The sequence below is a fragment of the Acinonyx jubatus genome, chromosome B4 (assembly GCF_027475565.1).
Source record: "Acinonyx jubatus isolate Ajub_Pintada_27869175 chromosome B4, VMU_Ajub_asm_v1.0, whole genome shotgun sequence".
NCBI classification, from domain to species: domain Eukaryota; kingdom Metazoa; phylum Chordata; class Mammalia; order Carnivora; family Felidae; genus Acinonyx; species Acinonyx jubatus.
The window spans coordinates 129,689,498-129,713,632 of record NC_069387.1 but is presented as its reverse complement, the minus strand read 5'-3'; the positions used below and the strand labels follow the sequence as shown (position 1 = coordinate 129,713,632).

Here is a 24,135-nt window from a genome sequence, read left to right as displayed (position 1 = left end):
TTATTAGCATCTTCCAAAATACCTTTGCTGGTGCGCTGAATTTGCCTCCCAATGAATTTACTGATTTCAGAAAGCTAACACAAGTCCTTTAGAAGAAGGTAGATTTTAAACTCTAAATAAACCAAAAACCATAGGTTGATAATTTCCTTTTGATCCTTGAAATTACTTTTTGATCCTTCGGTTCATGTAGTCAAATTTATCATTTGTTGAAAACTCATGGTTAATGATATATTAAATTATTTCATATTAAACACATAAGTAGTTTAAAGAGAGTGAATTAATTCACTGTGAAGTGACTTGAATTATAATTCAGTGATATTATCTTCCTAGGATAGATCTATTTTTATAGAACTGAGATCAAAAGAGATACAAATCTTAGTCTCTAGTTTTCCTCTTGTAACTGATTTGCTGCATGATCCTGAGTCATTTGCCTAATCTCTATCGGTCAGTGTGCTTATTTGTAAAATGTAATATAGGCCATAACAAGCAGCTTCCAAAGTTATTGTAAAGATTAGATTATTTAATATTTGTTTCATTTATTTATTTATTATTTATTTATTTATTTTAGAGAGTGTGTGCACAAGGTGGGGAGAGGGGCAGAGAGAGAATCTTAAGCAGGCTCCACACTCAGTGTGGAGCCCCACACAGGGCTCGAGGGGGGCTCCATCCGATGACCCTGGGATTGTGACCTGAGCTGAATTCAAGAGTCCGAGGCTTAACCGATTAAGCCACCCAGGTTCCCCTAGATTATTTAATATTTAAATTCATCGCTGCCTCATCATTTCTATCACTGTTATCACTACCTACGGTATTTATTAATCTGGACACTTATGAAAAATAAAATCTGATATAGATTTTAAGTGATTATTAGGATCCTCCAGAATACCTTTGCAGGGATGTTGTTTGCCTCTGTTAGTTTACTTACTTAAGGTATTATTTTTTGTAGTTGTTACCTAAACTTTTTTTGAAATTGATTTATTGGATCCTTAATCTTGGCATACTCCAGCCGTCCAGATCGTCTTCGGGATATTGCTGACCGCTTCAATGTAGACCATGATGCAGTACTGGACAATGTACTTTATGCACGTGCATATACTAGTAAGAGCCCCATGTTAATTTAATGCTTGAGCTGTTTTGAGGTTGGCAGCACCGATTTATTATTTGGGTGATACTTATAACATTTTGGCACTGTTCTTTTTCTTAATTTTACTTTCCTCCAAATATATTTAATCCATAAATGTTACCTATCATCTGGCAAGCCCTTAGATATTAAAATGCTCTCAAATGGGTCCTTGTTCTTTGTCTTTGAAATGAAGAGTAACATTCTTTTTGGATAATGTAGCATTTGGCATGCATGCTAAGGCAGAATGTGAAATCATATTTAATAAAGCCTTAAATAGGGGTACCTGGGTGACTCAGCTGTTTGAGTGTCTGACTTCAGCTCAGGTTATGATTACATGGTTCATGAGTTCAAGCCCCACGTCGGGCTCACTGCTGTCAGCGTGGAGCCTGCTTTAGATCTTCTGTCCCCCTCTCTCTCTGCCCCTCCCCCCGCTCAAAACATGAATAAACATTTATTTTTAAAAATCCATAAATAATTAAGAAAATCCTTTCTTCTTTTTTTTTTTTTTTTAAGTCTTATCTATTTATTTTGAGAGAGAGAACACAAGCAACAGAGGGGCAGAGAGAAAAGGGAAAAGGGAATGCCAAGCAGGCTCTGCACTGTCAACGTAGAGCTCAACACGGGGCTTGAACTCACAAAACCATGAGATTACAACCAAGAGTCGCACACTTAACCGACTGAGCCACCCAGGTGCCCAAGAAAATCCTTTCAGTACTCTCTTTTGCCTGACTGCAAGAACATACATGATCTTAGCCTCTGCTTCTTCTAGCTTTTGTAACATTTTCTCACTGCATTTCCCACCAGGTGAACATCAGATGGAGCTACTTGATTATGTAGCAGCAAAGTTCCACGAAGAGGCTGGCATCTTCAAGCTATTGGTACAAGCTTTTAAATACTGCTCCCTCACAGAGCCACTTAGCATATTATTTTTCTTCTATTGATTCCAATTCAAATTAACTTCTTTCCTTTGCCGAATGCACATTTATTTTTACGTGAATCCTGTGTAGATCATTGATTCAATAATGGCCCTTTTCCGAGTGGATTTCAGCGGTCGTGGGGAGTTGGCTGAACGGCAACAAAAATTGGCCCAGATGTTGTCACGACTCCAAAAAATCTCAGAAGGTAGATTTTTAAAATAAATGGTACTATCAGAATAGCATCTGTGACTGTTGAGTAGGCTTTGCAGAGAACTCAGAATAATGTCAGGAGGCAGTACATTTTTAAAAACTAAAATTCATGGGACTACAACTCTTTTATTAAACCAAAATACTGACTTTAAACCAAAATAAGGTACCTAAAAATAATAATAACAATAATAACTTTAAATAAATTAATTTATGTTATCAAGGAAAAAATAGGAATGTAATATTATTTACAAAATAAATTTAAAGCACAGTATTCCTAAACTCTGAAATCTAAACAATGAACTGTTTATATTGCCATTCTCTTAGTTTGTCAATTTTATTTATTGATGCAGAATATAATGTGGCTGTGTTTGTGACCAATCAAATGACTGCTGATCCAGGAGCAACTATGACGTAAGCCCCAATATTCTACTTTTGTGTTTCAATTAATATCAAAAAGGTTAGAGTGAAGAATAGAAAATAATTCCAGAATGATCAGTTCTGATGTGGGCACAAATATATCACAAATCACTTTATTGCACAGTGCATATTACTTTATAAATGCAAATATCACTTGTTTTCCAGAATCTCTAGTTCTTTACAGGATGAAGCAATAGTTTAACCATTTTCAGAGATACTTTGGGCTCCTCGTTTGTCTAGGACTAAAAAGATATTGGAGGACAATAAGAAAAAGATAAAAATTTATATTCCATATACATGAAGGGCTTCTATTGTGTTAATAAGCTGTCAGCCAAAAACAAAAAGGGAGGCTCTCTATAGGAGATACATAAGAGGTCCTATGAGAGAAGTCTCCTGTAAGAAGAAACAGAACTTCAGTTCACGCTAGGCATATTCAGAATCTGTTGAGGTGTCTGTGCACGTTACATACTTATTGATGGCTCTGCTTGACAGATGGCAGTGAACAGAAAGGCAAGGAGACCTAAAATAGGATGATGAAAACAGAAGATTCAAAGAAAAATTAGTTGCCACCATCAAATATTTTGAACATTATGTATCTGAATAAGCAATCAAAATAACCCCACATTCGTGATGTCAGTCTTTTCAACAAGCCTATATTTAGAAAAAAATTTTAACCAGAGAAAATTTGCAAGACTAGTACAATGAATACACATATACAATTCACCAAGGGTCATCTATTCTTAACATTTGTCAGATTTTTTCTCTCTCATGTTTGTGTGTGTGTGTGTGTGTACATGTGTGTAAAATCTCTTTCTCCATAGGTACACATGCATATTCAAATATGTGTGTGTGTGTGTGTGTGTGTGTGTGTGTATTTTCTAGTGAACCATTTGAGAGGTTTTCCACTGGAACAATTGAGAATTATTTACAGATGTTATGACACTTCAGTTCTTAATACTTCCGCATATTTCCTGTAAGAACAAGAACATTCTCCTACATAACCACAATATAAGTATCAGTCAGGAAATTTAACATCGGCACACTAGTGTTATCTGATATACATTTGTATTCAAGTGCCTCCACCTGTCTCAATAATGTCTGTTATAGCTGGTGGGGTTTTTACATTTTGTTTTCGATTCGGGACTAATGAGGATCACGCACTACATGGAGTTGTTCTGTCTCTTTGGTCTCCTTTAATCAAAACAACTCTTCAGTGTTTGTTAGGCTTTTATGACACTGACGGTTTTGAAGAGTACAGGCCAGCTGTTTTTCAGAATGTCCCTCAATTTGGAGGGTGTTTTTCCTCATTAGTTAAAATAGTAAACACTTCTGGCGGGAAAATTATTAAGCAATAATATGACCTTCTCTATAGATCGTATCAGGGGACACACGATGGCAGTTTGTCCCGTTATTAGTGATGAGAAGTTTGATCATGTGATTAAGATCGTGTTCACAAGATTTCCCCACTGTAAAATACCTTTTCACCTTTTTAATGAATAAGCAGTTTGTGGGGTGATACTTTATGTGTGTAAATATCATGTTCTGCAATAAGCTTTCACCATTTGGTTTTAGCATCCATTGAAGATTCTTGGTTAAGTCAATTATTACTCTGGTGATTGCAATATAGTTTTATTTAAAACCAAGATGGGGCACCTGGGTGGTTCAGTTGGTTAAGTGTCCGACTTCGGCCCAGGTCATGATTTCACGGTTCATGAGTTCGAGCCCCGTGTCTGGCTCTGTGCTGACAGTTCAGAGCCTGGAGCCTGTTTTGGATTCTGTGTCTCCCCCTCTCTCGCTGCCCCTCCCCCACTCATGCTCTGTTTCTCTCAAAGCTAAATAAACATTAAAAAAATTTTTAAACCGAGGCAATATTATCATTTAATAACAGATAAATGGGTCATTGACATATGTACTTGAGGATATTTGATATGCCAATGTAAATTTTGTAAATTGTACTGAAATGTATGTGTCTCTTTTTAGGCATTTTCTTTATTTTTTTTAACATTTTATTATTTTTTTATTTTAGAGAGAGAGAGCGCACACAGGCAGGGGACAGGGGCAGAGGGAGAGAGAGAATCTTTTTTTTTTTTTTTTTTGAGAGAGAGAGAGAGACAGAGAATCTTAAGCAGGCTCCACACTCAGCATAGAGCCCAACGCAAGGCTCTGTCTCACAACCATGAGATCATGACCTGAGCCGAAATCAAGAGTCTGAGGCTTAACCGACTGAGCCACCCAGGCACCCCAGGATTTTATTTTTAAGTAATCTCTGCACCCAATGTGGGGCTAGAACTCACAACCTCAAGAGAAAAAGTCACATGCTCCACCAACTGAGCCAGCCAGGCACCCCTCTTTAGGCATTTTCTAAACTAACCCTAAGAATATTGCTGCATCTTCTACAATTTATACTTGCACTTTTCAATACGCTTTTATGAGTATTTTCTACTAAATCACAGGAGATTCCAATGTGAAAGACATTAACTGCATGAATGGTATGAAGCAAGTTAAAAAGATTGAGAAGGGGAAGCCGATCACTTATTCACTCAATAAATACTTATTGAAAAATCTACTATGTACCAACCTTCTGGGAATTCACTAGTAAGCAAAAGACTATGTGCCTTGCCTTCATAAAGAAGAAAATAAGTGATGTCTACTTAACTCAAAATTGTGAAGACTTGGTAGGTCACGCATTGCCTGTAGTCCTTGAGTGGTTAAGGCAATCTTCTCTGTTTTATAGGGTGTCTTTCATACACAGGACATGAAGTACTTCACAAAGAGTGTAATTTTAAACTGAAGAGAAATGGAAGATTTTTAGGGCTCACTTTAAAAAGAGAAAATGACTCATTGGCTCAGAGGGAGGAAGTGGGTTGCGTTCAAATAAAACAGTACAAGTTAAAGAGCAATGTTCTTTCTTCAGGTGTGAGGAGGGAACACTGCAGAGGCCAAAACTGTCTATCTAGAGTTAGAAGGCAAAGGAGATCTGTGGAAATTGGGTCAGATAGGGGTTCTTTTTCTTCTATTTGTAGAAAGTTTCAAAAAGAGTAAAACCATTTTGAATGGACTCCAATAAGACACTAAAAGGAGAAATAGAGAGGTGACAGAGAGGAAATAATTGAAGGAACTGAAGAGAGGAGGAGATTTATAACGAAGTGAGCCAAGAGCCAGAGAAAGTAACAAAGACTAGTATTTTTGCTGGGTGACTCTGCTTTGAAACATCATCTCCTCTATTGAGCCAAGTTGTGAGCAATCAAACTTCACTATAATTAGTATATTCTGAAGTATGTTAAATTATAACAATATAAATTAAATGCATGCCTTCATATAAAGCACATAAGTTGCCACAACTCAATCAAAAACAACAACAACAACAACAACAGTACAGTTTTAAACTAAAGGATCTCAAATGCTATTAGAAAACCTCCAATAAAGAAAATCTTTGTTTCTCAGTGTTGAAGAACTCCAAGCTGCAGCTCGCCTGGGACCTGTCAGAGAAATAGCACTATAATTGGTATGAGTCCCCAAGTATACTGACAATAATTGAGGCTTATATCCCATGCATTATACTTGATGGCACATCGTATTAAAAAGGAACAAAATTATAGAGGCAAGGAGCTGCTGTATCATACAGCAGAGCATTAGCTCCTAGACGAGGCTTACAGATACAGATTTTAGAACTAGAATGATCCAGCTGATGAAGACTTGGAGATAAAAAGTGAAGGTATCAGCCTGCAAAGCCCCATACCAGGGCAAATAATAGGAGCAACAAATAAGACCGTGATGTTGCCACCTACTTCATTTGTGTATTTGTTTTGCTAAGACAAGAAGTCATCTTAGAACATTTGTGGTCTTGTAAACGTGCAGTCAGTTTATTCTCTAGGGGTGTCACCCACTGATTCGACATCATTTGCATAAATTAAGAGGCAATATGGTTAAAGAGGAAATATTAAGCCAAGTCCACTAGCCTGGTGACCATGAGCAAGTCATTTAAACTATTTGAACTTCAGGGGTGCCTGGCTGTCTCAGTCAGAAGAACATTCCACTCTTGGTCTTGGGGTTGTGAGTTTGAGCCCTATGTTGAGTGTAGAGATTACTTAAATAAAATAAAAACTTAAATAAATAAATAAATAATAAAAATAAACTATTTGAATTCCATTAAGGGATTAAGAGGACTTTTATTTATTGATTGCTCACCATGTGCCAGATGCTTTTATGCATCATCTTACATAATTCTCATATCAACCCAGCAAATCTCAGGCTCCCTAGGCCTCCCTGTTCTTTCTATGAAGCAAATCTCAGAATAGTGCTATGTGTCCCCCTAGCTCAAAACCCAGAATTCCATCTTCAAACTTTTGAAAAAAGTGTAGATTTTTCTGCATACTTTATGAGAAAATGGTGGGAGTGGGGGGAATTACTTAACAAAACTTCTTAAACATAACCCTTTTAAAAAACCATCTTTTCTTGGGGCACCTGGCTGGCTCAGTCAATGGAGCATGACTCTTGATCTTGAGGTTGTGATTTTGAGCCCCATGTTGGGTGGTGTAGAGATTACTTAAAAATAAAATCTTCTAGGGGAGCCTGGGTGGCTCAGTCAGTTGAGGGTCTGACCTCAGCTCAGGTCATGATCTCACAATTTGTGAGTTTGAGCCCCACATTAGGCTCTGTGACAACTCGGAGCCTGGAGCCTGCTTCGGATTCTGTGTCTCTCTCTCTGCCCCTCCCCTGCTCACACTCTGTCTTTCTCTCTCTCTCAAAAAAAAAAAAAAAAAGAGGAAATGAACATTAAAAAATATTAAAAATAAAATCTTTTAAAGTAAAGTTTTGGGGGCACGTGGGTGGCTCAATCAGTTAAGCATCCAATTTTGGTTCCGGTCATGGTCTCACGGTTTGTGAGTTTGAGCCCCATGTCAGATGAGCTTGAGCCCTGCTTTGGGGTTCTTTCTCTCTCTCTTTCTCTCTCTCTCTCTCTTTCTCTCTCTGCTTGCTCACTCACACTCTCTACCTCTCTCAAAAAAAAAAAAAAAAAATCTTTGGGACGCCCGGGTGGTTCAGTCGGTTAAGTGTCCGACTCTGGATTTCAGGGTCATGAGATCAAGGTCATGAGATCAAACCAATGGGATTCTCTCTCTCTCGCTGCCTCTCCCCTGCTTGCTGATGCTTTCTCTCTTTCTCTCTCAAAACAAATAAATAAACATTAAAAAAAAATATTTTCTCTTTCCCCCAAATTCTTCTCTTTTTGCAGTACTCTTCTTTCCATATCTTCCCTTAATCTCAAAGGATCCTCCTCATTCTTGGGTATGTTCACTCAGCCTTTCTCTCCTCAGTAGACCCCTTCTCAGAAATTCCATCCAAAAGCTTCCCCTTTAGCAAGTACCAGGAGTTCCAGCTGTCCCTCAGGGACAGTACCAACTTGCCCTTGCACAGACCCCTGAAGGTCTCCACTCCAACCAGTATTTGAGGTCGATACTATTATTATTCCTAATTTGTAAAGGAGGAAATAGAGGCTCAGAGTATCTACTTGCCCAATCATATAGTTTAAAAATGGGAGCTGGGGGTGCCTGGGTGGCTTAGTCAGTTAAGCGTCTGACTCTTGATTTTGGCTCAGGTCATGACCTCACAGTTTGTGAGACTGAGCCCCACGTAGACCTCTGTACTGTCAGTGCAGAACCTGCTTGGGATTCTCTCTCTCCTTCTCTGTCTGCCCCTTCCCTGTGTGCACACGCCCTCTCTAAATAAATAAAACCTGGAGCCAGGATTTGAACCCAGGTTCAAATCAAATGTTTGATTTTCAAATCTTTGATTTCAAAGCTAATGCTCTTTTAGTCTCACTGCACTACCCTCCCCATGCTAGTCCTAGGAAAATGTAACCTGCCCTACCATCACCACAATCTTGTACTTCATGACCCCAGCACCCTGGTTTGAAGTTGGGAGGTCAGTCTCTTCTGGGCCTTACCCTCAACAATGTAATACACTGTGTCTGTTCAACCAGATGGGGATAAATGACACAATCTCTCTTGGCCTCTCTTCATACCCACCCCTCTCTCTTCCTCCCACTCATCATATTCTCCCATCCCCTGAGAAAAGGAGGAAAGAAGAGAAGAAAATATGAAAGAAAGGGAAATAAGAATAGGCTAAAGGAGGGATGTGGGTGGTTTTCTGAAGCTGTTTTTACTGGATCAGAAATAGAAGTAAATTAAAGCCTTCTCAAAGGATGCGGAATTCTATACCTTGTCGTACTTAACTTCAGTCCTTAGTTATAACTGCTAGAATACTCAGGAAGTTCAAAGAAACTTTAAGAAAAGTTTCTTGGTTTACATGTCATTGAAAGAGTGACTGTTTTAACTGAATCATTTAATTAAATAATTAAGTTACCATTTATTTGGTATCTCTCATGTGCCGAGATTAGTGTAACGGTAGAGCTAATGTGCATAAGTGACCTGACACAGCTCCTGGCATGTAGTAGGCTTTCAATGAGTTATATTAAATATATCTCGAGAGGCGCCTGAGTTGCTCAGTTGGTTGAGTGTCCGACTACGGCTCAGGTCATGATCTCGTGGTTTGTGAGTTCGAGCCCCGCGTCAGGCTCTGTGCTGACAGCTCAGAGCCTGGAGCCTGCTTGGGATTCTGTGTCTCCGTCTCTCTCTGCCCCTCCCCTGCTCACACTCTGTCTCTCTCTGTCTCTCAATAATAAATAAACACTTAAAAAATTATATATATATATATATCTCTTGAATCCCCATGGTAGCCCTAAGAGGTAAAGTCTTTTTGTTCCCATTTTACAGTTAAAGAAACCAAAGTTCATAAAGCTAAGTAACTAGCCCATGGTTACACTGACAATATGTGTTTGAGTCAGGATTAGGAAAACAGATGATTGTAGCCACTGGGCTAATGCCTTACAGATACCCTGTATTCTTACAGATACCCTACCAGTTAGATACTTTTGCTACCCCCCACCCCTTTCAAAATGAAGAAACAGACACTTACAATGCTTAAACTTGAACCTGGTCTAACTCCGAAGCTCATATATCACACAGTACATCAGGGCCTTATATGCTTGGGGAGAGGCTGGCGAGCTGTCATTTGAGAAACTTTGCAGGGATGTATCCGTTACCCTGGTGAACTGACCAGAGTTCAGAGCCCTCAGCCTTATAGGCAGAGATTTAATTGGGTTGCCTACTGAGAACCAATCCATTTCTCAGGGGCAGACTCACAAGCTCAGGAGGCTCCATGAAAGATCAGAGGGCCAATGAAAAATGTAACTACATTTGAGGTTCTTAGAACCAGTGCATTCTCTCCTTGTAGGCAGACCTCTGTAGGAATTCAAATTTTAATCCATAGTTATTTACTAAATATGGAATTGAAGCAAAAGGAAATCACTGGATAAGTTAAGAAGGGCATCTGCCACATAGTAAGGATTCGATAAATCTTCGCTGTTATTATTATAACTAATAGCCATTGACATCAGAGGAGAGAGAAACCATGAATCCCTTAAACTTACATGAAAAGTTTGGGTGTGTACATATGTGCATTTTTCTGGGGAAGAGTCTATATCTCTTAATAAATTAACAAAGTGTTAGTGACCTATAAGAAAAGTTAAGAGCATAAATTCTATGCAAAATTCTATACAGAATGTTGAACACCTTGATGGATGTAAAATTCAAGTAAAATTTGACTTGGCTTGGTATTCTCCCAGAGCTAAGGCCGTTATGGTATGTTGAAATCTATTTGAATGACATATAACCTCTTAGTTTATGAATCACTCTTGAGGACATTTTTCTTCCCATAATATCTTTGCTATATGTTTTCTTAGTACTTTTGCATATTCTATAATTTATTTCCCCACTTAGTTCATTCCAAATCATCTCCCTTTGGAGATAATATTCTTAACATTCAGGCTCCTCACCTACAGTAATCAGTAATAAGCAGTAGTACCTATTCTCTTTTGTGCATAAGATACCACATTGGTAGGGGCGCCTGGGTGGCTCAGTCGGTTAAGCATCCGACTTCGGCTCAGGTCATGATCTCGCGGTCCGTGAGTTCGAGCCCCGCGTCGGGCTCTGTGCTGACAGCTCAGAGCCTGGAGCCTGTTTCGGTTTCTGTGCCTCCTTCTCTCTCTGACCCTCCCCTGTTCATGCTCTGTCTGTCTCTGTCTCAAAAATAAATAAACATTAAAAAAATTAAAAAAAAAAAAGATACCATATTGGTAACAGCAAACAATAATTTGCTAAGAAAACAACATGGCTATCCATCTAAATGCTCCACCTTTCTGTTCTTTAAATTATCTGTCATGGGGTGGGGTTGGATTACTTCCATTAGAGAGAAATTCTGTCTCCTTTTACATTTACCTTTCTGTCAGAACACCTGTCAAAATTTCCTTGAATTATAACTTCTTTGAAGGTGTGTCACAAAATCTGTATCCAGAAAGATCTAGACCAGGGATACCCAAACTGTCCTCCTCTCTGTTCATTCAACAGTATTTATTCAGTGCCTTTTACATTATTGGCACTTTCCTGGGCACTGGAATGACAAAGATGAATAAGGATTTGGAGTATAGTAGGGGACTGAGACCCATGGATTTAAAATTCCAACGTACTATTCTTTGAAAGGAATGTGTGGTGGCATGAAAGCACAGACAAGGCAGGCTCTACTCTGTTTCAGAGAATCAGGCAAGGTTTCCAAGAAGGGCTGACACTTGGTGGGTAAGTGGGTAAATGCACAAACACAGTGGGGAAGGGGCTTTTGTTTACAGGGAAGTATGTGTGCGAAGGCATCAAGGTGTGAGAGGACTTGGAATAAGAAAAAAGAAAAGTTGGAGAGGGAAGTAGGAAGGATGACTACAATCGTAGGTAAGTATGTAAATGGCAGATAAGAAGAAGGGAAAGTTGAGGGAGTTTCTTCCTGAGAGCATTCATTTTTTTGTTACAAAGAAGCAGGCATTGTTATCCAAGATGAAGGGACAAGAATGGACAAGGGGGCTTAAGGACACCAACCATGCTCATATAGGAGAACTACTAAGCAGTACTGAGAGACCATCTGTGAGAAGCAGTAACCATAGCTGTTGAAACCTGTCCTCACCCATTTAGCTTTACTCTCCTTGTCTCCCCTTGACAGAAATTTCTAATCGGTCTAACTTGTGGAAGCACTAATCTTTCTATCATCCAATATTCTTGATATTTTTTGTAACTTCCATGTCTTATGTTCAAAAAAAAATTTTTTTTAATTTTTTTAATGTTTATTTTTGGGAGACAGAGCGTGAGCAAGCGAGGGGCAGAGAGAGAGGGGGAGACACAGAATCCAAAGCAGGCTCTAGGCTCTGAGCTATCAGCACAGAGCCCAATGTGGGGCTCAAACTCACGAACCGTGAGATCACGACCTGAGCCACCCAGACACCCCTCAAAAATGTTTTTGAGGACCCACTGTGTAGGTGCTTGCTACAAACTTAAATCCAGTTTTGTCTGCCCTTAAGGAGCTTAGTGACAGGTAATAGAAGAGAAATTGAGGGGGAATATAATAGGTGAATAATAATAGCACTAAGGGCACAACATGAAAAGTGCATTAGGGAAGTGTAAATATAGTATTTGCAAGTTCGGAGGGCACAGACCTGTTTGATATCATCAGCGCCTCAAGCAGCCTATCTGTATAGAACATAGGATTCTTTTAAGACCTTGAAGAACCACTGATAATGTAGGACGACCTGGACAATTTAATTCCATTAAAAAAGAGTGGTATCGATCTGTAAGCATTATACAGACAACTCACCTCCAGCTATTTTATCCAGCTGAGATCATTTTATTGCTTTCTACCCCTTCAGCTGCCTTGCAGAAAGCAACCTAACCTTCTGACTTTTTTTAAAGTTTTTATTTATATTCCATTAATTAACATACTGTGTAATACTAGTTTCAGGTGTAGAATTTAGTGACTCAACAGTTCATACAGCTCCCAGTGCTCATCACTCCTTAATCCCCATCACCTATTTAATCCATCCCCCTCCCCTTCCCTCTGGTAGCCATCAGTTTGTTATTTAAATCTTTTTTTTTTTAAGGTTATTTATTTTGGCAGAGAGAGAGAGCATGAGCAGGGGAGGGGCAGAGAGAGAGAATCCCAAGCAGGCTCCACGCTGTCAGCACAGAGCCCCACACGGGGCCTGAACCGACGAACCGACAAACCGTGAGATCGTGACCTAAGCTGAAATCAAGAGTCAGACTGGGCCACCCAGGCACTCCCATCAGTTTGCTTGCTATAGTTAAGAGTCTGTTTCTTGGTTTACTTGTCTTTTTCCCCCATTTGCTCATTTGTTTCTTAAATTCCACATATGAGCGATCATATGGTATTTGTCTTTCTCTGACTAACTTATTTTGCTTAGCATAACACTCTCTAGCTCCCTCGACATTGTTGCAAATGGCACTACTGGGTATTTACCTAGAGGATACAAAAATACTACATAGAAGGAAGACATGCGTCCTGATTTTTATAGCATTGACAACAGCCGAATTATGGAAAGAGCTCAAATGTCCACTAACTGATGAATGGGTAAAGCGGATGTGGTATATAGCTTTCTGACTTTTTTTTTTAAAGTTTATTTATTTTGAGAGCAATAGAGACAGAGCAAGTGGAGGAGGGGCAGAGAGAGAAGAAGAAGAATCTCAAGCAGGCTCCACACCAGCACAGAGCCTGGTGCAGGGCTTGAACTCACAAACGGTGAGATCATGACCTGAGCTGAAACCAAGAGTCAGCCGCTTAACCAGCTGAGTCACCCAGGTACCCCAAGCCTTCTGACTTAACTGCTGTCAGTCTCAACTTTCTGGCTGCTGCTTTCTTGATAGTGGTTCACTTCAAAATGAACGATCTGTGTTTGTTCCAACATTGGACCTGCTGAATCTCAACCAATCCTAACAGCCCCAGCCAGGGATCTTCCGGTCCTAACCCCCGAAACCATTTAATTGAGCAGCAGTTTATAATAGCAGATTCCTTTCCCAAAGAGCTTCTTATCCTCACTACCCTACAATCTATTTAACCTCATGCCAGTCAGCCACATCCTTACTACACCATGCTCATGCTTCGAGTAACTAGAATTCTCAACACCTTCATGGAACAAGCAGAATTTAAAATGACTTGTAACCATATTCTCCCAAAGCTGAGGTTAGTATGCTATGTCACAGTTTATTTTGATCAAGTATAACCTGTTAGTTTATATTCAGTTCCCCTTCTTGATGATTTCAAAGCCTAGGTTTTCTTCTGCATCAGCTGGGAAGATTATGTGGGGTTTTTTTTTTCTCCTCCATTCTGTTGATATGGTATGTTACACTGATGATTTTCCTATGTTGAACCACTCTTGTATTCCTAAGGCATATCCTACTTGTTCATGATGTATAATCCTTCTAATATGCTGCTGGATTTGGTTTGCTAGTGTTTTAGTAAGGATTTTTGCACTTGGTTTTTGTAAAGGGTCCACTATTAGGGTTATTAAGAACCTTTCACTTCTTGCCAAGGAAGTGTTAGTCCCCTAGTGAGTAGATCTCTCATGGTGAGCATCAATAATATTTGTAACTGCCTTGAAATCATATATTTTTTTAATCCATATGATCAAATGTAGTAAAAACTCCTCTGTTCTGCAACTTATTTTAGAAGAATAAACTTTAGGCTTAAGTAATAAAGACACAGGTATTTCCAAGATTATTCTCACTGAAAATTCATAATGAGCGCAACATCGAAGGCTTCCAACATACAGTTAATGACTAAGAAGGAAGTTCTTTTAAAAAAATTTTTTTTCAATGTTTATTTATTTTTGGGACAGATAGAGACAGAGCATGAACGGGAGAGGGGCAGAGAGAGGGAGACACAGAATCTGAAGCAGGCTCCAGGCTCTGAGCCATCAGCCCAGAGCCTGACGCGGGGCTCGAACTCCCGGACCGCAAGATCGTGACCTGGCTGAAGTCGGACGCTTAACCGACTGCGCCACCCAGGCGCCCCAAGAAGGAAGTTCTCAATCTGCTCTCATTTACATCATGTCCTCATAGGGATAACTGGGTATTTTTTATTCATTAGACTAGAATAGTGCTTGGAACATAGTAGGCCATTAATAAATATTTCTGATAAGTGAATGAATAAGTTTAATCTTTGTATTTTATAAAGAAGAAAAATCACTTACCCCCAAGAATTATCCTAAGACAGTGAATAATGTTTTATTTGTGTTTTGTCCTTTTAAAAAATTAATCAAAATGTAAACAGTTCGGGGCGCCTGGGTGGCTCAGTCGGTTAAGCGGCCGACTTCGGCTCAGGTCATGATCTTGCGGTCTGTGAGTTCAAGCCCCGCGTCGGGCTCTGTGCAGACAGCTCAGAGCCTGGAGCCTGTTTCAGATTCTGTGTCTCCCTCTCTCTGACCCTCCCCTGTTCATGCTTTGTCTCTCTCTGTCTCAAAAATAAATAAAACGTTAAAAAACATTTTAAAAAAAAAGAAAAAAAACATAAACAGTTCATCATAGGACTCTCAAAAGCCTGAAGTGGATGACAATGGGGTACATAGCAGCTCCAAACCCTACCCCACTCTGTAGTTAACAAATGAGCCTCTGCTTGCTTAGAACACACACCAATCCCATCCCCTGCTGTTCTCCACAGAAAAATTCCCTACTTATTGCAGATTTTACTGTATATAGTCCATATGATAAAACCTGAAAAGGTGTAGGGGCACCTGCATGGCTCAGTCTGTTAAGTGTCTGACTTCGGCTCAGGTCATGATCTCACAGTTCATGAGTTCGAGCCCCTTATCAGGCTCCACACTGACAGTGCAGAGCCTGCTTGGGATTCTCTCTCTCTCTCCCTTTCTCTCTCTGCCACTCCCCCACTTGTGCTCTGTCTCTCAAAATAAATAAATAAACTTTAAAAAATCCTGAAAAGGTGTTTATTAATTCAGTTTTCAGGCAGACCCCAAAAAACCCATCGGGGGACACATTCTGGCTCATGCTTCAACAACAAGAATAAGCTTAAGAAAAGGAAGAGGAGAACTCAGAATTGCCAAGATTTATGACAGGTAAATATTTTCTTTTCTTTTCTTTCCTTTTTTTTTTTTTTTTTTTTTGTTTATTTTTTGAGAGAGAGAGAGAGCACAAGCTGGGGAGGGGCAGAGAGAGGGAAAGAGAAATCCCAAGCAGCCTTCGTGCTGTCAGTGCAGAGCCAGATGTGAGGCTCCATCTCACAAACCATGAGGTCATGACCTGAGCTGAAACCAAGAGTCAGATGCTTAACTGAGCCACCCAGGCGCCCAATATTTTCTTATTTTTAATCAGATTCTTGGGCATATGGCATTAAATAGCATTGCCTCTCGAAGGGGCTGTAATTATGCCACTGGCAGATACTACATGCTTGAATTTCCTTCTCAGAAAGTATTCAATTCATTGTGGCGTCCCTACTATGGACTAGGTTCTAGGGATTCAGAGATTCTGTTGACACATAGACTTGGTCCCTGGCCTCCCAAAGTTACAGTAAACCTAGATAATGAAAGAATCAATTCCAACCAAATTGTGTCCATGCAGGGAAAGCACAGAGTATGATAGAGATATATTATTCTCCTTTCTTCTGCCAGGTTTTGTTTTGTTTTTAGGTTTCAGTTTAAACATCCCTTCCTCAGGGAATCTTTCCCTAACCCTTACAGTCTAGGCTGTACCCTTTACTGTACTATATATTCTTTTGTGGTACTTTACGTATTTAATGAAAAATTATAAACAATAAATTTTTTTTTAATTTTTTTTAACATTAATTTATTTTTGAGACAGAGAGAGAGCGTGAACAGGGGAGGGTCAGAGAAAGAGGGAGACACAGAATCTGAAACAGGCTCCAGGCTCTGAGCTGTCAGCACAGAGCCCGACGTGGGGCTCGAACCCACAGACTGTGAGATCATGACCTGAGCCGAAGTCGGTCGCTCAACCGACTGAGCCACCCAGGCACCCCAAACAATAAATTTTTACAGAGAGACATACTACATACCAGCTATTTGAGGTTCTGGGGATAGAACAATGACTAAAACAAAAAGATAAGGCCCTACCATCATAGAGCTTATATTCCATTGGTAATGATTTATATAATGTATCTCATCCTTGCTAGACAGCAAATTCCCCGAGGATAGAGACACGATTCTCTTGCTCACTGCTGTATTCCATCAGTGCCTGAGATGTAATACGTGTGCAGTATTTGTGACTGATTTATTAGCCAACCCTGAGCAACAAGGCGAAGATTTGTAATAACTCTACCCAAAGGAGGAAAAATCAGCAAAAGGAAATCACATGAGCTCTTAATCTGGTTTTTGCCATGTATCACGGTACTTATTATGAGCTGTCATCGAATAAACATTAAATAATCAGTTCTCCCATTTATCTGATTTTTATTTAGACCATTTTTTCATGACCCGTCCCTATAAGCTATAATATACAAATTCTGTGTTTTATGAAGCTTCAGCAATCTAAATGTTCTTTATTGAATTAAATAGGTATAGGATTTTTCCATCTTTTCACAGATATAAATTTCTTGGTCTGCATCTTAGACAGATTGCTGTGCTTAGAACTTTCCCTAAACACTTTTCACTCTGAATTACATCAGCTGGCTACATGTACCTCTCCCTCACAATAGGAACTGAGTCTGGTTCACCAATGTCCCCAGCACCTAACATGGTATGTGGCACATAGTAGGAACTCAATTACTATTTGTTGAATTAACAAATGAATGAACTCCATCTATATGTTCAATCATTTGCATATTTTATCAGATCCTCCCTATTTGTAGGAACAAGTAACTCCTGCAGTTCTACAGTCTTGAGAGAATACTAGGGTTCTGCATACTCAATAAAGGGTAATTAAAGTTATCATAGAGGTTAGTAATGTCAAATTTCCATAAATTTGAATAAAAACACCAAAACTAGATCAGAGCTTAAAATGTCAAAACTTAATTTGCTATGCAGCTTGTCCTCCCTTCTTTCTGGTCCCTAAAGATTTCCCACAAAGAATTCTTGACTTTAAAGGAAACTTTTTGGTTGAGAAGTTGATGATGCTAATAATAATGGTAGCTAATACCCATTGAGTGGCTGCCAAGTCCTGGGCTTTGCACCAAGTGCTTTATATATATATATATTTCATCACTTATAACAACAACCCTAAGACATGGAGGTCATTATCCATAGTTTCCACATGAGGAAACAGGTAACCATTGCCTCTCTACAGTCCATTCCATTTTTTTAAACTCTATTCATTTTGAGAGAGAGAGAGAGAGAGAGAGAGCACAAGCAAGGGAGGGGCAGAGAGAGAGAATCCCAAGCAGGCTCCCAACTGTCAGTGCAGAGTCCGATGCGGGCCTCAAACCCATGAACTGTGAGATCATGGCCTGAGCCGAAATCAAGAGTCAGACGCTTGAATGACTGAGCCACCCAGGCACCCCTACAGTCTATTTTAAACATAGAAGCCAGAGTGAACCTTTGTAAAATTAAGTCAGATCATATCTGTCCTCTGCTTTAAACCCTCCACTGGCTCCCCATTTTAACTCACAATAAAAGCTCAAGTCTCTGCAGTGGTTTACAGAGCACTATGTAAATATCCCTATCCTGTTTCCCCTGTTCTCCCCCTTCTCACAGCACTGCAACCCCAGAGGGCACTTTGCTGTTAGAAACATGCCAGGCACACTTCTACTTTAGGGGCCTTGCACTTAGTGTTATCCCTGCCTGGAATACTCTTTCCCCACATAGCCCTCATTCTGGTAACCAGTCTCTCCTCCTTCAAGTCTTTGATCAAATGTTACCTTCTCCACAATACCTGTCTAGATCTCCCTATTTAAAATCGCAACTCCTCCCAGTTCCCACACTTCTGTCTCCCTCACCCAGCTCTATTTTTTCTTTCCCCATAACACTCATCATCTTCGAACATATTACATAATGTATTTATTATGTTCATTATTTATTATCCATTTCTTCTTCTTGCCAAATGTAAGTTCCACAAGGCAGGAATCTTTGTCTATTTTTTTCACTTCTAGATCTCAAGCGCCTACAATAAGGATATAGCAGGTCCTCAATAAATATTTTCTTAATGAGTAAATGAATGGACTCCCCCGAAATCAATCAATAAAGATTGGAATCAGGATTAGAATCTGTGCTGTCTGAATCTAGGGCTGACACCTTTATTTGTTTCTTTTTCTTTTTTTTTGTTTTAAGTTTATTTATTTTGAGAAAGAGAGAGAGCATGCATGAGCAGGGGAAGGGCAGAGAGACAGGGGGAGAGAGAGAATCCCAAGCAGGCTCCATGCTGTCAGCACTGAGCCTGACATGGGGCTCAAACTCACAGAATATGAGATTATGAAATCAAGAGTCAGACACCCAGCTAACTAAGCCACCCAGGCACCCCTAAGGCCGACACTTTTAATCTTACACCATTTTTTAATTTGTTGAAGATGATCTATTTAGGACAGTCATAGCTAGTCCCATGGCCTCAACTACGACTTTATACAGATGTAGTAGAAAGACATTTACTGTTCAGAAAAAAAACACAAAATTCTCAAGGAATTGAACAGAAAGGGGTTATCAGAAGAATTCTCAGATGTACAGGAGTGACTACAAAAAGGGACTCAGTTCTTTCCGTAGGATGTCACTATAGTTATTGCTCCCATAAGTAACTATTGCTGGCCCCCAAGTATACATTATTCTCCCTTTAAAGCTTTTGAATCAAGAAAAACCCCATTTATTTTATTCTACTTAGCATATCTGAGGTCAGTGGACAGTAGAAACAAAGAATCCCGCTGAATTCAAAGGAAAAACAAATTTTAAATAATTACCAAAAACTGAAAAGGTACCCAAATGGTCAAGTTTCTGAAGTAATTTTTTTTTTCTGTTTCTAGAACAGAATAAAAAAAACACCAGTTCAACTTTGTAGATAGCTTGCGAGGCTTCCCTCTTTCTCATCTCCTTATCTTCCTGCCATTTGTAAGTGGCCAGCTGAGTATTTGCCATCAAACATTCTTTTCTGATTCTGTTCAGGCCTTTTTAGCAGCTGTAGTTTTAGCTTAGCAAGCCTTATTTATAGCCCATTTGCTATCCTCAGGGGAACCCCCCCCCTGCTATTTCCTAAGAGAAGTAACCTGACCCATAGGGTGCTCAGAGTGTATAGCCTAATCTCTACCCCTCTAACAAAACAAAACAAAACAAAACAAAACAAAACAAAACAAAACAAAACAAAAAACAAAAAACAACTTTGAGAGGTATTTTAGTCTAGTGGTTAAGAACATGACCTTTGGGGGCGTGGGTTAAGCGTCTTGCTCTTGATTTCAGCTCAGGTCACGATCTCACGGTTCGTGAGTTCAAGCCCCACATCAGGTTCTGCCCTGACAACACAGAGCCTGCATTGGATTCTCTCTCTGTCTCTCTCTCTGCCCCTCTGCCACTTGTTCTCTCTCTCTCTCAAAAAAAAAAAAAAAAAGAACATGAGCTTTGGAGTCAAATACTTTAGTCTCTAATCTGGCATCATCATTTACCAGCAGTGTGCCCTCTGGTTACTTCTCTCTGAACCTCAATCTTCTCTGTAAAATGTGGATAATAATACATACCCAAGGGTTCTCATAAGATTTAAGTAAAATAATATAAAGGAGCCTGTAGTAAATTAGTAAATACTTAATAAATGAAAGCTATTAATATTACTAAACAGTCACCACAACTTGGATATAATAACAGCACAAAGTAGCAGTAGGCTCTTTCTCTTGTGATCAGTGATTTTCAAATTTTTATTTCTTGTTTATTAACCTTTTACTCAAGCTTTAGATATTCACTTCCAACTGCTTACAGAACTCCTCTACAGGAGTATCCCACAGGTACTTTAAACAGAACATATCTAAAGCTAACTTCTTAGTCTTCTCTTTCTTATCTACAAAACAAGTATCCCCATTCCAATTTTTTATTCATGCTCTTCCCTCTACTTGGAATACCACCCAATTCTGCCTCAAAAGCCTCTTCAGAGGCTTATCTATGAGGCCTTCCCTAATCAACCTAGTTGGGATAATGCCTCCTCTCTTCAGAGTTCTATAATATATATATTGACTTTATGAAATTTACCTTACTTTGCATATCTGTCATTTGTCATAGTTCCACCTGTTAGACTTTTTTTTTCTTTTTTTTTTTTTCTTTTTTTTTTTTTGAGAGAGAGAGAGGGCACAAGTGAGCAAGGGAGAGAGAGAGAAGCAGGGTTTGTGCCCACCCAAAGCAGGGCTCAAACTCACTCATCCCAAAGCGGGGCTCATGCTCATCAACTGTGAGATCGTGACCTGAAACAAATCCTCATGCTTAACTGACTGAGCCACCCAGACGCCCCTCACCTGGTAGACTGTCTATTTTTGTGAAATCTGTAAGATCTAGTATATAATAAGGTATGATTTTCATAAGCTTAAAAACATTACTTTCTTGCAAGTAAATATAAAACATATGTCAAAGTCTTGTTTCAACTCCTTAATTGATGAAGACATTGATTCAAAGGATAATTTGACAGAGATTTACGTAGTCAATCAAAGGAGTGATGAAATAAATTTGCAAATAGATGGAAAACTGTTAGTATCCTACAAGGTGATAAATTATAACATTTGAAGTTGTCTTTTCTACTGGAGGGAAATCAGTTGCTTCTCTACACAATGATTCCAGTGCTATAGCCTGGCATCATTTGCATTACCCTCAGACAAAACTCATCTCCATTGCTATCGGTTTTCTACAAATTAACCTTGACTCCTACAGTGTTGTAGAATAAATTAAAAGGTAAAATTTTAAAGACCATACAATCACATACAAATATGAAATGTCAAAGATTTTATTTAACTCATTAATTAATGCAGGAACCAATACAATTTTATAACCAGATCAAAGAAAAAATCAAATGAGCACACATATGGAGCCAAATGAGGAATGCTAACATGAATTATAAATTGATCAAAAGCAGGTCAGTATCCACAGGACAATAATCCATTGTATTCCTCCTCATACAATTTACATTTCTATGGACAAGAATAATTTGTATTACTCTTGGTTACCTACAATTTACAGAGTTGTAAATAGCTCAAAGACAATGGAAGGCAGAGTCCTCACAGAACTGGGGAACTGGGAAGGGTGTCCTGGGCAACCTACTTTTCTTTTCTTTTCTTTTTTCTTTTTTTTAATGTTTATTTTTGAGAGAGAAAGAGAAAGTGAGAGAGAGACAGAGTGTGAGTGGAGGAGGGGCAGAGAGAGAGGGAGACACAGAATCCAGAGCAGGCTCCAGGCTCTGACCTCTGAGCTGTCTTCACAGAACCTGACGTGGGGCTCAAATCCATGGACCGCAAGATCATGACCTGAGCCCAAGTCAGACAGACGCTCAGTTGACTGAGCCACCCGAGCACCCCAACCTATTTTTCCACTGAAGGCCCTCAGTAATCTTTCAGTTCGCTACAAAGCCTTTCACAATTTTCCCCTGCGTTAGTTTAGTCAGTAGAAATGCGCACATCCCTTTCAAATCGGGGCCCCTAAAGGTCTGCTACACAATGCCTGAGCGTATACTAAAAGAACCCCCTAGTTATTCCTTCTGCCTATTTCCAAGTTTGGGGTAATTTTTCTTGATATTCAGAACCTTGCAAATGGAAGTTGTTCAGTAAGTGTGAGAGTTGATAAGACTTGTGGGTAAATTTCTGTAGTCCACATTTAGCTCTAGCAACTCTGAAATGTCTCTGGAGACTCAGACTGATAGGAGTGTGATGCTTGTGACATGAATATGGTATTTCTAGAAATGGAGCTTTTTATAAACTTCTGTTCCCTTGTATTCTGTTAGCCCCGAGATGCCTGAAAATGAAGCCACCTTCGCAATAACTGCTGGAGGAATTGGGGATGCCAAGGAGTAGGTGGCAAATTGATGCAAATTGCTTCTTAGTGCTTATTAGGAGCTAAAGAAATGGCAAAGCAGTCTCCAATTTCAGGTCTCGAAGTAAGAGTTTGTTTTTTTCATGTGTTATTGTTAAAGGAAAGTCAGCAAAAGAAATTTAAATCTTACATTTACGCTAAAAGTCTCTGATGTGTAATAACTATACACTGAATGTCAATTCAGGAATATACATAAACTATTGAAATATATATAAACCTATTGAAAACCGGAAGGGATAACTGATCCCCTCGCTTTAGTGTCCAAATGAGACACTAAACAGATGGAAAACCTGAGTTCGAAAATGTCCCATTCCCTCCTGAACACTTAACAGAGATAGATACACTTCCAAAGGAGGGAACCATTTAAGGAAGGAATGTTTACAGGACACACAAAAAAGTTTTTGTTGTATTTACAGCATTAAATTGTATATTCACCTTTAGCAACAGAAAAGAAATATTAAACTAAATTTTAAACCATTTGGCTTTTTGACAAGTTGAAATTACTTTTAAAAAACGTGTTTTTTAATTTTTTTATTTTTTACAAACATTTTTTATTGGGAAGATAAAGAGGACGGTAACTAGGAACTTTATAGTTCGGGGTAATCAATAGTGCATGAGTTTTATATTTTAAGTTTGGGGTAGAGAATTCAAAATATTAAAAAGATACATTAAAGTTAATTTCATGTAAAATTTCTGAGTACTAATTTTAGAAATGTACAAAAAAATATTGTTTTTCTGTGACACAAAAATAAAATGTAGTTTTCAAAATGAATGTATGATTAAAAGTATTTAAAAATTAAAATGCTAGCAATATTTACAATGACAATCTTTATTGACCACAAAAAGATTTCATAGCTTATGTTGCATCACTTCATATCACTTCATATGAAAATACAAGTATTGAAAGTACCATTTGTTACAAAAGGTATTTGATTATCCATTGTCATTCACTCACCAATGCTTGGAGCTAAAAGATGTACAAGGAAAGTATGATTCCTGTCCTCAAAGAATGTGAACACTAGTTAAGATACTAGTGTTAAAATACTAATAGTTGTGAAAGAATGAGAGAGAGCAAGTGATTATATAATTAATCAGTAGTGTGGTCTTGGATTATGGGATTGCAAAAATGGGAGAGGAAAGGTTAAGCTGTGGGACAGCATGTGCAAAGGCAGAGAAGCTGGGATTTGGAAACAGAGACCAGCCTGACAAGCAGAAATTGTTCAGAGTGGTGTACTGGGAAATAAGAGCTTTTTTTTTTTTTTTTTTTTTTTACTTTTTTTAAACCACAGAAGCTGCTTCTCTGAATAAGCAGAGACAAAGTCATCTAGGAGCAGATTTTCTGTATTCAGCAAAGTCAAATGGCTTCTTTTGGTATACAAATATAAATGCATACTTTTGTCCTGGGGAAGGGAAGATTTTGTTACTTGATAAAAACTGAATAACAACTAAAGATACCTCGGTATGTGGAGCCCTGGAGGGGAATGGACTAATTTATGTAGAAGCCCAGAGCCTTTTTGGTAGGAAAGGAAATAAAAGTCCCAAGATTGGAAATTCAGAAAAAATTTCTGGGTTAAACTGAG

At 38.9% G+C, this 24,135-nt stretch overlaps 1 protein-coding gene across 7 annotated transcripts in view; it reads left to right on the top strand.

Moving 5' to 3' along the window:
- Window positions 1-23,347, top strand: part of DMC1 (DNA meiotic recombinase 1) — a 42,168-nt gene extending 18,821 nt beyond the window's left edge. Inside the window, exons 8-14 of one of the 7 annotated variants that reach the window (XM_053226804.1) lie at window positions 1,007-1,098; window positions 1,928-2,001; window positions 2,131-2,245; window positions 2,601-2,661; window positions 15,572-15,688; window positions 21,502-21,605; window positions 22,467-23,347. In XM_053226804.1, the coding sequence (XP_053082779.1) occupies window positions 1,007-1,098; window positions 1,928-2,001; window positions 2,131-2,245; window positions 2,601-2,661; window positions 15,572-15,688; window positions 21,502-21,568 (526 nt within the window). In that variant the 3' untranslated portion in view covers window positions 21,569-21,605; window positions 22,467-23,347. Of the gene's footprint in view, window positions 1-1,006; window positions 1,099-1,927; window positions 2,002-2,130; window positions 2,246-2,600; window positions 2,662-5,120; window positions 6,173-15,571; window positions 15,689-20,437; window positions 20,746-21,501; window positions 21,606-22,466 lie in introns of those variants that run through there. The other 6 variants (XM_027070723.2, XM_027070722.2, XM_053226803.1 and 3 more) reach the window with 6 other exon arrangements.
- The last annotated feature ends 788 nt before the right edge of the window (window positions 23,348-24,135 follow it).